The following is a 15,000-nucleotide window of genomic DNA, read 5'->3' on the forward strand; positions in this document are numbered from 1 at the left end:
GAACAACAGAGTGCCCTGTGTGTGTGTGTGTGTGTGTGTGTGTGTGTGTGTGTGTGTGTGAGAAAGAATGAGCGGGGATCAGACAGACGAGACATTACTTGTGTCATGACCTCTGAACTTGGAGCAAAAAGCAGGATGCTGTGTGTGTGTGTGTGTGTGTGTGTGTGTGTGTGTGTGTGTGTGTGTGATGTCCAGAAAAGTGCTTAATAACAAAAGGAGTGGTCGTCTAATCGAGGCACTTTGTTGGCTCTTCTTTTGTTAAAGGAGCTATTTTGGTGTTTGGGTTCGGCACTTAACGGCTATTTGTTGCATCTGTGGTCATCCGTCTGTGTGTGTGTGTGTGTGTGTGTGTGTGTGTGTGTGTGTGTGTGTGTGTGTGTGTGTGTTTGACAGGAAGTGTGCGCACACAGGCCTAAAAACACCTAAAATGGAAACCACCGCTCCACCCACACCGGCTAAAGTGGATATTGATGGATGCAGAGAGAGAAAGAGGAAATATTGATTGATAGAAAGAGGCATAAAGCCAGGGAGGGAAAGTGTGTGTGTGTGTGTGTGTGTGTGTGTGTGTGTGTGTGTGTGTGTGTGTGTGTGTGTGTGTAGTTGAGTGAAGAGGCAGATTATAAACAAATAAATAGAAGAAGAGGAAAGATTTTAATCTCTCAGTTTAGTTTCTGTTAAAATCAGATGGTGCATTCCTTTGTGGTCATATAGGTCATATAGGTCAGTGTGTGTGTGTGTGTGTGTGTGTGTGTGTGTGTGTGTGTGTGTGTGTGTGTGTGTGTGTGTGTCTGTACTGCTGTGAACGAGGCATTGTGGTTATTGCCATTGTGAGGTCACGGGGTGATGATGTAATCTGTGTAACCCGGCGCCGCTTTTCCTGGACACAGAGCTCTCTCCAGGAAAGAACGACCAATCACAGAGCAGCAACACACCACACACACACACACACACACACACACACACACACACACACACACACACACACACACACACACACACACACACACACACACACAGACAAAAGCAGTTGTGTTATACTTGTGAGCACCCTCATGGATGACCTGACGACCTCTGACCTTCAGTCGAACTTAACAATGAAGCGATGTTAAGTTCCTGTAAATATTCAATCAGGCTGCATTAATTATAATTTTTTTTATTCTCTGTTAATCTGTCAGTTATTTTATTTCATTAATTCAAGAGTCTTTTGGGAACTGACACATCAGGAAAATTGACAAACATCTTTAGGAGTCTTGTTTGTCTGATAAACGGTCCAAAATTCACAAATATACAGAAATAAATCTAAAAATATTCACACGTGAGTCGATGAGACTGAAGATATTTGACACTAAAAACTAAAAAACATTAATTAACTATCAAAACAGATAATTTTGCTCCAGTATTCAGTTCATATAAAAATAACAAACCTTCACATTAAAGATGCCGTAAAACAACCATGAATTAATAATGAAACAAACCGTCTTTCTAAGTAAACACACATGGTCTTCACAGTCGGGTTCATTTCATCATTTAATTAAAGATATTTGAAGAACATTCCCGTCAGCGCTTTTCAGATGATGAACTGAAATCTCTGACGATATAAATCAGTGAACTGTCCTCTAATTTAAACCGTATGCGTATTAAAACAGGGAGAGTTGAACAGGGAGGAAGATGAGGAGGAGGGGGGAGAGACTGATGAGGGGTTTTCTATTTTATTTTTAGAAAATATGTTGTTATTTTTGTTAATATTCAGTTTTTTAATTCACTTTCATGTCTTTAAAAAAGTCTAAATGAAGACTATCATTGTTACTCTAGTGAGAGTTTTGAGGGGAAGATGACCGACCCAAGCTGGAATTTGACAGAGAGACTCGAAACCAGCTCTTCCTCCTCCTCCTCCTCCTCTTCCTCCTCTTCCTCCTCCTGGTCGTCCTCCTCAGCTCAGGATCGGCGCTCCTTTCGTTCGACCTTCCAGCTGATTAATAGTGACGTTTTGTTTACTTTCCTCCCCCGTCCTCTTCTTCTTCTTTCACTTCCTCTCCTCGTCATCTCCTTTTTTTTTTTTCAAAGGAACTCTTCTCCTGTCGTTTCGTCTCCTTCTCTGTCCTCTTTATTTTTTACTTTTCCTTCCTTTTCATTTTCTGTATTTCTCTCTCCTCCTTTCCTTTCCTTTCCTTTCCTTTCCTTTCCTTTCCTTTCCTTTCCTTTCCTTTCCTTTCCTTTCCTCTCCTCTCCTCTCCTCTCCTCTCCTCTCCTCTCCTCTCCTCTCCTTCTTGACTTGCAGTCATCAGTTGTTTGATTGTGCAGAAAGTGTCGTCTTTAACTTGCATGTTGTGCTGATTACACAGACGATGCGTTCACAGACCTGTGGGAAATGACAGCGCTGCAGCCCAAACAATAATAAACGTAATTATTTGCTAAATGAGTCTTCACACAAACACAAACAAACACTGGAGGTGTGTGTGTGTGTGTGTGTGTGGCTGGCGGGGGTGGGGTGGGGTGGGGTGAGGGTTGATCCAAGGACAGATGTGTGCCTTCCTGTGCAGATGTTGTTGCCAGGGAAACAATGACAGGACATGCTTTAATCGGCACGATGAACAGCTGGAGGGCCTTCCTGTGTGTGTGTGTGTGTGTGTGTGTGTGTGTGTGTGTGTGTGTGTGTGTGTGTGTGTGTGTGTCCCTCGGTGATGGTTTCGCTGTAACAAGTCCGTCAGTTAATCAGTTTAAGCGGCGCTGTGACAGGAGAGGAGCGCAATGAAGACGCTTTTATTTTACGTTCGGAACCGGCAATACCAGGTACACACACACACACACACACACACACACACACACACACACACACACACACACACACACACACACATACAGAGATACAGACTGTTATTACAGATTGTTGTTTGCTGTCTGTCTGTGTTTGTTTCGTTGGTTGTGATTCACACGGACTGTTTGGCATCCTCGTCGTCGAAGCCTGTCTGTGTGTGTGTGTGTGTGTGTGTGTGTGTGTGTGTGTGTGTGTGTGTGTGTGTGTGTGTGTGTGTGTGCGCGCGTGTGTGTGTGTGTGCTACAGGTTTAGCAGTGTGTTGTGAGCAGACTTGCAGCTTTGCTTTATGAACAGATGAAATAGTCTTGGTTCAACCCTGCGAGCCGTCAGCTGTTTTCTCTGCTTCTGTTTACTGCGTCTCTGAACTGCTTGTTTTCCACCAAAGATTTATTTTATTCATTTATTTATTTATTTATTTTACTGAAACACAACGAACGGTTGTGAGGGTGACACCAGGTCGACGTGATTCTCATCCTGTTCCTAGATGGCAGTAGAGATGAAAATCTCACAGAATAAACTGACACTGATACATTCATTTATTTATTTTTTTAATTGAATGTGTTTTTTGTTTGTTTTTAAAGAAAAATGTGAATCGAAGCTTTTCTGATGTTGAATTAAATATCTTCAGGTTTTAGATGAACTAATATGTCAGCTTGACTTTTGGGTAACAACCACGATGTCTTATAGGGACGGAGACGCCGTACCTTTAAAGGTTGTGTGTGTGTGTGTGTGTGTGTGTGTGTGTGTGTGTGTGTGTGTGTGTGTGTGTGTGTGTGTGTGTGTGTTGATTGGCAACAGATGAAGTGCTTTGATTTCCTATAATGAGGAGGGAGGATGAAGAAGAGAGTAGGAAGGTAGAGAGAGAGACAGAGAGACAGAGTGAGGATGGACGAGTGCACAGACAGTCGGTCTACTGTCCAGCAGATCACACTGAGGTGTGTGTGTATGTGTGTGTGTTGGATAGATTACCATGGTAACGTGGTTGGCACGGCGTCAAAGTTTTCTGTCTCTCTGTCCGTCTCTCTGACTTCCCCCAGTGTCTTCTGGGTAATTAAAATAACTGATGCTATATAAATTCATGACATGGGTGTTGAATTAGATTTTTTTTTTTTTTTAATCGGGTCTAAAAAGTTATTATTATTATTTATGAATCTGCATATTCAGCCCCATTTTAACATAATTTAGTCATCTGACCAGGATGTGGACGTCGGGTTAGGGTTAGGTCCGGTGTGGTGTGACATCATCGGAAAGCAAGGAAAAGAAAAATCTTAGCGTGTCTGAATTTTTTGTTTTGTTGTTCTTTTAACCTGCCTTGTAGTTTGACGTATAAAATATGCGACCCATCCCTCATCCAAGGAGACGTTTTTACAAGTCGGATGGCATTTTGTTGCAGCAAAGTGAGTCTCTACTTTTCTATCTGTGTGTGTGTGTGTGTGTGTGTGTACAAATACAGGTTTACAGAGCTTTCCTTTCCGTTCCTCACCTCCTCTCCTCTGATTTGTCTCCTTTCCTCCTCTCCTCTGTCTCCTTATTATTTTTTTGATTGACATGTTCGTCCCTGACCACGCCCCCTTTTAGCAGTGAATCGTTTGACATCTCCGACTGTTTCAGCTCCTGAATCCTGTCTTGTCTTGTCGCCGCTCTGCTTCTCTGCAGATCAGTTAACAGCAGCATGAAAAACTGAGATTCTCTGTGTGTGTGTGTGTGTGTGTGTGTGTGTGTGTGTGTGTGTGTGTGTGTGTGTGTGTGTGTGTGTGTGTGTGTGTGTAGCTGTGATTGAGGATCTCGTCTTGCCAGTTCCTGAATAAATGATGATGTCCTCCCTCTGCTCCTCCTCTGCTCCTCCTCATCTATTCTTAATGCGCTCTCTGAACGATAAAGTTCGGCCTCCGCTGCAGATCATATCCGCCTCTCTCTCCTCTTCATCACTCACATCTTCCTCTTCCTCTTCTTCTTCCTCCGTCTCTGCTCGCTCCGCCGTCTCACATTTCTGTCGTTGTTTGTTTCATATTTTCCTCTTTTATATTTCTTTTTTCTTCCCACTCAGCTCCTCGAAGTTGAATTGAATATTCGAGTAAATCTGCTGCTTTATGACAATAAAGTATTTAGAAGTCGGTATTTGTAAGTTGGTCAGAAACAGAAATATTCTTGTTCAAGTTATTCTACTGAGAAGATGCGTCCTGATAAATATTGATATTTAATCTTTAATATTCCCACTAATTTAAATAGAAAAGAGTCATGAGGAGTTTCTACGGTTTCAGCTCTCAGTTTAGAGTTTGATTCTAAAACACAATGAGATCTGTTTTTTGTTTTTTTTATCTTTATATTTAAATAGGTTAATATTTATTATTATTATCGCTGCACATGAAAATACATATTAAAGTGTCCATGAAGGGGAAAATGTCATCGCAGTGTTTAAATCCTGCAGGATGCATGTCAGTCAGACCGGCTGCTCACCGTGATGTCCTCCTCCTCCTCCTCCTCCTCCTCCTTCTCCTCCTCTGTTGATGCAGACTGAGTGTCTGTGGGGGGCGCTCTCTTCTTTCTCTTCTTCTGTGGTGGCTGTCGCTGCAAACTTCACAAACTCTGACGTTTCCCTCTTTGTGTGTGAAATAAACGGCCGAGGCAGCAGACGATTGCACCTTTATGTTATTTTATTGCTGAACAGACAGGTGACTCTGAGATCTGTGTGTGTATCTGTGTGAGTGTGTGTGTGTCTGTGTGTATCTGTGTGTGTGTGTCTGTGTATCTGTGTGTAAGAGAGTGTGTGTGTGTGTGTGTGTCTGTGTGTATCTGTTTGTGTGTGTGTGTCTGTGTGTGTCTGTGTGTAAGAGTGTGTGTATCTGTGTGTAAGAGAGAGTGTGTGTGTATCTGTTTGTGTGTGTGTCTGTGTGTGTCTGTGTGTAAGAGTGTGTGTATCTGTGTGTAAGAGAGAGTGTGTGTGTGTGTGTGTTATTTGAGCTGCGGGCAAGGCCAGCGGAAATGCACTTTATGACTCTAACCTGACAAATCCCAAGCATGTGTGTGTGTGTGTGTGTGTGTGTGCGTGTGTGTGTGTGTGTGTGTGTGTGTGTGTGTGTGTGTGTGTGTGTGTGTGTGTGTGTGTACGTGTGTGTGTACGTGTGCGTGTACGTGTGCGTGTGTGGCAACCATCCGGCCGGTTAATTTGATTGCGTAACGGGCTTAGGGGGCCGCAGATTGTCTGGAATGGAATCCCGCTCGCTCAATCCGTGATAGCTGCTGCCATGGAGAAGCTTTACACACACGTACACACACACACACACACACACACACACACACACACACATTTACATTACATTACATTGACATTTGAGGTGTTTAAACGATGCTTTTAGCTGCTGCGACTCATGTTAAGAGCAACGGTGGCAAAAGTTTAGATCAACAGGATTTTTAGGCAACTAGCAGTTTTCAGTGTCACACACACGCACACACACACACACACACACACACACACACACATGAGGGATAAGGGTACATAACAACAGTCTGGTTGTTATTATTACTATAGTCCCACTTGCATCTATTTTTATTAGCAGTGTTAATAAGGGATACGCATGTGACTCATTTCCTCTCTCTGTCTGACACTCGCTTTCCAGCGTTGAAGTAAAGTCAGTGAAAGGATCCTTTCAGAGGCCCAACGCACAAAGAAACGCACAAAAACACAACTTTCTAAATATAAAGTTTCACACATTAACCTGCGAAAACTAACAATAAGCTGCTAGTGTCGTATGAAAAGTGAGAAATGGGGAAGTAAAAGGTGAAAAATCTGGAAATAGTTTGTCAACATCTGTTTAGATTTTTGTACAGAGGACAAAACTTATCATTAAGTGTGCATCGATTAATGTGCATGTTATTTTCTTGATTATTTAATTATTTAATTGTACTATTTAACTACCATGTCCTACAACTTCAATCCCAACATGTTTGTTGTTTAACACAAAAGAAAATCATCTATGAAGCAGGAAGGAGATGATACTTGACATTTTTAATTTGTAAAAAAAAACAAAAGACTCAAAAGATGAGTCAGATTGTTCGAATTATTGGTGACATAATTTCCCGTCAGCTGACGAACACCAGATGACGAAGGACGCGTGCAGATAAACGTGACGAAGAACGAGCAGCTCCGGCTCGTCGCGCCGTTTGACGGCGTTTGATTGAGTGACAGGATCCAAAAAAATCAGAATACGTGAGAGCGTTTACAATCTAAACTCCTGCAGGTGCTCTTTGTCCTTCCGTCTTCATCGTGTGTGTGTGTGTGTGTGTGTGTGTGTGTGTGTGTGTGTGTGTGTGTGTGTGTGTGTGTAGGGCGACAACAGGTGGAAGTAATCCAAGAAATGTCAGGCGATGTGTGTACGGTGCACTCTGGCATTGTGCACATTGTGTTTCTGTGATTGGAGGAATGTGTGTGTGTGTGGGGGGGGGAGGGGGGGGGGGTGGCAGGTGGAGTTATTTCGTCCACATTGTGTCCCTGCTGGACGGCGTCCCGCTGAGTCGGACCCCCTGCTGTGTGTTTTGTTGATTTGCGTCACCGTGCGTCACCTTGTGTTTGTCGGTTTTATGAGCATATGTCTGCGGTCGCCGTGGAGACGGAGCGACGAAGAGGAGGATCACACAATAATTCAAAGATGTTATCACTTGTTACTCATGAGGGGACGATACAGCTGCAAAGATTAATGGATCAATAAGTCAATCAGGAGAACATGTTGAGAAACTCTGGTTTTAACATCTCAAACGTGAATATTTTATATTTTCCGTGTTATTCTATAACGGTAAATTAGATATTTTTGACGTGTGAAGACGTCAGTATTTTTCACCATTTTAGAGATTCATCGAGAAAATAATCGAAGTCAGAGCTACAGAATCATTTATAAAAAGGTTCCCTGCTGTCGGGGGATTTTTATTCATTTGATCATTGAATAGATATGACATCATTGTGTAATTAAAAAAAAGAAAGCAAAACAGTGAATTTCTGCACTTTGATGTGCATTTTATAGATCATTTTTAATTGAATATCTATGTTGTTCTTTTATAGCATTTTCGCTGTCTTCTGGCAAACCATTGGGGAAAAACAATCAACTAATTAATTTATAGCACAAATAATGTTCTGCTTATGATTTTCCTGATGAATCGATTGATAATTTGTTCATAAAATGTGAGAAAACAGCCAATTAAAATGTCCCAAAAACCCCCAAAATATGTCAATATGTGTGAGAAAGAATAAGGATAGGAAACTGCAGCATGGAAATATGTGGCATTTTGCTTTATTTAATATTTGTTTATCAGGATTATGTTGTCCAAAAAAAAAATACTTTATACTCACGTGTCTACAAAAAAGTTCAAATTAGTTTTGACAAAAAGAAAGATTAAAAAAGAAAAAAAAAAAAAAAAAGATGTCTTTGCTTTTTGTGTCCCCGACAGATCATTATTGAAATAATAAAAAGACAACTTTCTGTACTTATTATATATTATATCCAGTATGGACCAGTTGATTTCTATGATCTGTTTTGACCTCAAGTCTTTTTCTCTTTTGTAACTAACTCCTCAGTCTGTGAGTCAGATGGAAATAATGAAATAATTTTTTTCCCAGATAAAACAATTACACAAGAAGATGATTAATAAATCTCCGACTCACTGATGTTTTTAATAGAAATGAGCACGTGTGGAGTTTTTCCTCCTCGTGGTGTTCAGTCGTTGGTCGCTGAGTTGACGGGGATCTCCGGGACACCTGGTGGAAACACTATGTAGAAGGTTGCAGCTGGTGGAGAGGGAGGGGGAGGGGTGGTGGGGGCAGGAGGGGGGGTTCCCATCCTGATTTGACTCTACCCCCCCCTCCCCCCTCCCCTGCCCTTCCTCTGGGTATCCCCCCTCTCTGACTCACACACACACTCTGTCTGTCCGTCCCGGTCCGACTCATTTGCTCCGACGGCTCCGAGCTACTTGGTTCATCTCTGCGATGACACGCGGCGCCGCCGAGTCCAAACCGCCGTGCGGCCTCGCCGGCCTCGTCCGGGCGCTGAGGCGCCGGCTGAGGTCGCTGCGCCGCCTTCTGCTGCTCGGGTCGGACCCATGGGGGACGCCGAGCGGGACAGACGGGGGGGCGGTGCTGGGCTGCTGTGGACCAGTTCGCCCCGGCCACGGCGTGAGTAGTCCTGTGTGTGTGTGTGTGTGTGTGTGTGTGTGTGTGTGTGTGTGTGTGTGTGTGTGTGTGTGTGTGTGTGTGTGTGTGTGTGTGTGTGTGTGCGTGTCCCACCAGGTCGTCTGTGCATCCCGTCAACAGGTGGAAAAGCCAACGAGGTCCAGACGGTACCGATCTCTTGGAAAACGCTCATCAGCAGATAATAACTGTAAATAGTTGGTTTGACGAGTCCTGACGGCTTTGATTGTTTTTGTTTGTGTCGGTTTGCCTCGATAAGTTGTAACGTCGAGGATCTGCAGCTCCGAGTCGGAGCTCAGCGGAGGTGTTTGTGTTTGTGGGATCAGCTGATGGAGCTCGAACCACACGTGTCAGATTTACACTTTCTATTCTCTTTTTTTTTTAACTATATCCTCATCCTGAAAAAAAGTCAACATTTACTCACTTTCATGTGTATTTATGACATAGATACTCAGGAAAAGTGTGTGTGTGTGTGTGTGTGTGTGTGTGTGTGTGTGCTGGGGGCAGTAAAGGGTGCTGGTGGTGGTTGGAGGGAGGGGGGGTCGGGTTACCACCACCCTCATCATCTCCCACGCTGACGTGTCCTCACATCAGCTTCAAAGACATTTTGTTCCTAAATAAACCAGCAGGTTGTTCTCGATGTGCGTATTCATCGGGTTTTACTCACTTTAACAGTTCGTGACCTTCTGAAGGTCAAACGGCGACGCTTTTTTTTTTTTTTTTTTAACTCAGCATATCGGCTTAATGTGATTCTGGTTTTTTTCTGCACGACTGACTGTTGGAGCTCTCAGGAGATATTAAAGTGTTTTGATCAGCTTACAGTCCTGAAACGTTGTCGGAGTTCAACTTTAGTTACAGCACGAATACCAAAAAATAATAATGCTGTTGTTTGTGGAAACAGACGAGAAGAGTGTTTAATCCAGAGATCGTACATCAAAGTGTTCGTAGCTTCCAGGTCGATGCAGAAGTTGTCTTAAACTGCAGTTCCACCGATGTACCACTAGGGGGGCCGGTTTAAAAAAAATATTTAAAAAAAGGCTCCGTAGACTCCCATTCAACTTCTCTCACCAAATACAAAGTCAATAAACGTTTTCCACGAGTCTTCAACTAAAGTCACTCCTTCTTATTGGTCTTCCGGCGGTTCACGTGAAAATAATCCCGTCATTAATTCGATATTAAACAAAAAGCGGCGCTTTTTGGAGGCGCGTTGAGATGATTTAACTCCGTTTTTGCTATTTGACATTAAAGTTAAATTTGATTTGCCACTCTGACGTATTCAAACCTCTGAAGATCAGCGCTGCAGTTCAGTCTGGTTCTCCGGCGGCTCAGCGGGATCACAAACCGTCTTCTTTCAACCTGACCATGATCTAATGCGCCGCCGCCGCTCCTTTAATTCACCATGGCAACCGGGCCTGCAGCCAGACACCGCGCGTTGGCCAGCGGTGGGAAAGCGCATGAGCGGCGTTTGTGTTAATGCGATGCGATGGCGGTGACTTGTCCGCCGGGGAGGTCTGCCGTGCGTTCAGGACGGCGTGGCGACGTCCTCCTGATCCCATCTGACGGCGGACAGACGACGGGGAGCGGCGCGGCGCTTCGTCCTCTCCGGCTGTTAACACGTCGACATGATTGTTTGTTTCTCGGGCGGTAAACCCGTCAGAAGACGAGCTCGTATTTTATGACGTTGCGCAGAGCGAAACTTCAAATTTGATTTACGAGGACGAGAGCGACCTTCAGCTGAAGTCATCTCTTTCAGTTTGGGTCGAATAGAAACAGGCAAAGAGGTCAAAGGTCATGAAGGAAGGCTGACATAAACTTAAAAGCTGTCCAATTAAACTTCAGCCGACTATCGTGATGAAATGTGTGTGTGTGTGTGTGTGTGTGTGTGTGTGTGTGTGTGTGTGTGTGTGTGTGTGTGTCTGTTTCTCTGTTTGTGTGTTTCCATGTCAACAATCGAGATGGAAATGACCGATAACAGGTTAGAGAGGCGTGTGAAGTATGTGTGTGGGTGGGTGGGTGCATGCAGGTGTGTGTGTACCTGTGTGTAGTTGTGTGTCAGTGTACATGTGTGTGTGTGTGTGCTCGGAGCACAGGTGCCGGGTTTGCAGTTTTAATCCTGTGATTAAGAGGTGCTACATGAGCATCCTGTCGCTTCGGCTCTGATCCTCCATCTGTGTTCTGACTCACTCACACACACACACACACACACACACACACACACACACACACACACACACACACACACACACACACACACACACACACACACACACACACATACACACACACACACACAGACACACACACAGACGTATATTTGAAATGCCAACATGCCGAAACACCTCAGCCTTTTTAAACTTCGGTCCACCTCATCAGCGTCCGATCTCCGTTGTTCCCGGGTCGCCAGCTGTTTTCTGTCCGGATGAGAAACCTCGTCTCCATCCGGCTGCGTGATGTTTTTCTCTGCTTCATTACATGCAGCGCAAATTGCATGTTTTATTTCGCAAGCGTGGAGCTGCGGAATATAATTTGTTTGTGGGGAGCTGTGACTGTTATCTGCAAATTCTCTGCAGGCGTTCGTTATATATTTTTTTTAATCTGCGTCAAGTCATTTAACTCACTGGAATAATAACGGTCTTATTTTTAAGCTGCTTTATAGGATATTTTATATGATGTGTGATTAAAAAACAAACAGGTGAGAGATTGTTGAACCTTAAAAAAACAAAACAAGAGGACACGTGTGGTTTCCAGTTACGGCCACAAGACCGTATATAGAAATGGACAGTCTCTGCAATACCACCGAGGGGCCACTAGGGGCTGGTGACAAAAACCTCCCGGCTCCATAGACTCCCATCCAACTCCTCTCATCAAATACAAAGTCCTCGTAACACAGATGGTGAGTTCTTCAAAGATCTTAAAGTTTGACAAACATCACACGAAGCAGCCGATTGTTTAGTCGGATGAATCCAAAATATGTGAGTTTGGACGAGGTGGAGTCCAGGAAGGAAATCTGGAAATTTAAATAGAAAATGTCAGCGTTTTAATTGTGAAGTAGTTTTAATGAAGTATCTGATCATATCTGCTGCTCCAATCTGCAACCTCCTTCCCCGTGAGGAGGAGAGGACGAGGAGGAGAGGACGAGGAGGAGAGGACGAGGAGGAGAGAGGAGAGGTGGGAACGGTTCAGGTAAAGATAGAAAACCCGAGAAAGTAGGAGGGAGGGAGGAGGGAGGGAGAAGAGGAAGGGATGAAGGGAGGAGAGGAGGAGGGAGGGAGGAGAGGAGAGGAGAGGAGAGGAGATGAGGAGGGAGGGAGGAGAGGAGAGGAGGGAGGGAGGCGAAGATCTCTCTGAGGGAGGGAGAGAGAGAGGTAGACTCAGAGACGAGGGACGGCTGCATCCTGCCGCTTCACAGTCGACGCGCGGGAGCATGTTGGCGCCACACATGCTCGGCCGTAGCCGGGACTACAGGACCCATCATGCACTGGGGCACCCGGCAGCCGGCAGGTCACCCACCTGGGAGCTGCAGGTATGGAAAGGGGAGGGGGGGGGTGGAGCAGAGGATGGATCAGGAAGAGGGCAGAGCAGAGAGGATAATGGGAAAGCAGAGAAAGGGGAGGTGTGTGTGTGGGAGGGGGGCGGGGGGCAGTCAGGGATTGTTTACTTGTTTGTTTTTATTGTGTCCGAAAGGAAGAGAGCTTTATAAAGAGTTGAAGGACGGATGGAGCCTCATCATGGTCACATTACTCACTCTACAGCGGGGAGCAGGTATCGGCTCCATGACAACTGTGTGTGTGTGTGTGTGTGTGTGTGTGTGTGTGTGTGTGTTCCCGCTGTGAGGATGACGAGCGTTCGGGAAGGCTGCTCAACCTGTCGTGTGATTCACCGCTATGAGACGAAGCCAGGACGATTAAATTGGGTTTTTACTTTTTGACTACATTTCCCAGAATGCTTTTCAAAATAAAAATAAAAAAACCCAAGAGACATGTGTGAACTCGTTGCGGTGCGGGCAGCGAGGAAGCCTGAGAAAAAAACATGTGACTTCTGTTACAGCGGAGGAGAAGACTCGACTCGGACCGCACCCTGTGTTGTGGTCGGTGGCTGCAATGCATTGTGGTCTATCGAGGCTAAAGTGGGTTCAGAAATTGATCCGTCGGCTTCGATAAATGGCTGAATTTTAAATAGAAATGAGCTCCTTCGTCATTTTGTCTTGATAGACGTTTACTTATATTATTTAATAGCTATGAACTTTTTACCATTTAACTTTTTTATCAAACATTTATTTACTTTTTGTGTATTTTTACTAGTTTTTTTTTAGCCCTTAATGGCATAAAAATGCAGCAGCAAACAATCCAAGACGGGAAAGGGAAGAAATCTTCTGTCATCTTTCTAGACAGATATTTCCTACACACACACACACACACACACACACACACACACACACACACACATGATGTCAGCCTTCCTGTTTTCACTACTTCCTGTGTTTCCTGTGTGAGATTCTGGATGTCTTCATGTCTTCATCTTGACCCCCGGCCAGTTGAACCAGCACAGAGCAGGAAAACCAGAGTTCAGACGAGCTCTCCGTGTGAAGAGTTTCAGACCTTAACGAGCTCCGATGTGTTGACAGGATGACGTGCCAATCAAAGAGATCAGCATCACCCACCACGTGAAGGAGGGGTCGGAGAAGGCCGACCCACGGCAGTTCGAGCTGCGCAAAGTCCTGGGACAGGGCTCCTTCGGCAAGGTAACCCTGTGTGTGCGTGTGTGTGTGTTTATATATCTGTCAGCGTTTGTGTGTTTGAGTGGGCCTTAAGTGTGTGTGTGTGTGTGCGTAAGTGCGGGTTTCATTTCCACTCAAATTCCCCTAATGTTTCCCCTGCGCTGGCGTTTGAGAGCCCGTTGCTACGGTGACGGCAGGCCGAGGGCCCTTCACACTCCCGCTCAGTATCATCGTCTTTATGAATGAACAATTAGCCTCCCGCCTCGGCTCTGTGTGAGTGTGAGTGTTTATGTTGATCTACATAAGTATGACCTAGAAAACATGGCCAACCAAAACAAACGCACACACGCACACACACACACACACACACACACACACACACACACAACATCCAACCTGAACACACACTCTGCATTACACCGCTCGCACTGCATATTTCATCTATAAAGACATCAGGGATCAACTGTATTTTTCACTCTGTGTGTGTGTGTGTGTGTGTGTGCGTGTGCGTGTGTGTGCGTGTGTGTGCATGTGCATGTAGGTGTTTCTGGTGAGGAAGATCACAGGACCGGACGCTGGTCAGCTGTACGCCATGAAGGTCCTGAAGAAAGCCACACTGAAAGGTAGAAACGTCTAAATCTGGTTAACAAATCTCATGAAAGGAAAAAAAAGAGCAACAACCTGGAAACACATCTGGAGACGCACAACGTGCACGTTGTTGTTTATTTAGACTGCGGATGAATCCGCCGCTGAAAATAGTCCCGGAAAAATACAGTATTTCCTTCTTAAGACACGACTGACCAGTAAAGAAGATTCAACCTTCAAACGTCATTCATTACTGAGAGCGTTAAAAACACCAGCTGAAAGGAGTCTTGGACTAATGGAGCAGATATGCAGAGTAGATCGTGAAATAACTTTAAATTCAGCATTTTTCTGACCTACTTTAGACGTTAGACGGTTGCTAATCAGCTTCCACTTGTCAGAAAACGTTGAAGACTGTTATGAAGCAATTATAACCGTCTTTTTCTGAGGACTTAGAAAATGACGATATGTCATATTTGGTGAGTTTTGGATGAAATATGTTGAATATACAATGAAATAAACTTTAAAATGTGTGTTTTTCGAAGCAGATTTGGCTGAAAATGACTTAAACGAACATGACGGCTGTTAAAATTAGGTGAATAATGAATATAACAGGATGTATGGAGGATAATGAATACAGGAAAACAAATATTTGGGATTTGAGCTGGAGTTGCTTTTAGCTGTAATTTGCTGTGGTTTTATTTTTTTAGT

At 44.4% G+C, this 15,000-nt stretch overlaps 1 protein-coding gene across 3 annotated transcripts in view; it reads left to right on the plus strand.

The window, feature by feature from the left end:
• rps6ka3b (ribosomal protein S6 kinase, polypeptide 3b) overlaps positions 1 to 15,000 on the plus strand; it is a 37,671-nt gene that overhangs the window by 12,288 nt on the left and 10,383 nt on the right. For 2 of the 3 annotated variants that reach the window (XM_069142118.1, XM_069142117.1), the window contains exons 3-4: positions 13,615 to 13,731; positions 14,249 to 14,330. In XM_069142118.1, the coding sequence (XP_068998219.1) occupies positions 13,615 to 13,731; positions 14,249 to 14,330 (199 nt within the window). Of the gene's footprint in view, positions 1 to 12,383; positions 12,514 to 13,614; positions 13,732 to 14,248; positions 14,331 to 15,000 lie in introns of those variants that run through there. The other variant, XM_069142115.1, reaches the window with a different exon arrangement.

Source organism: Embiotoca jacksoni, unplaced genomic scaffold (assembly GCF_022577435.1).
Source record: "Embiotoca jacksoni isolate LCO1_2020_lvr unplaced genomic scaffold, fEmbJac1.0.p SCAF_98, whole genome shotgun sequence".
NCBI classification, from domain to species: Eukaryota; Metazoa; Chordata; class Actinopteri; family Embiotocidae; genus Embiotoca; species Embiotoca jacksoni.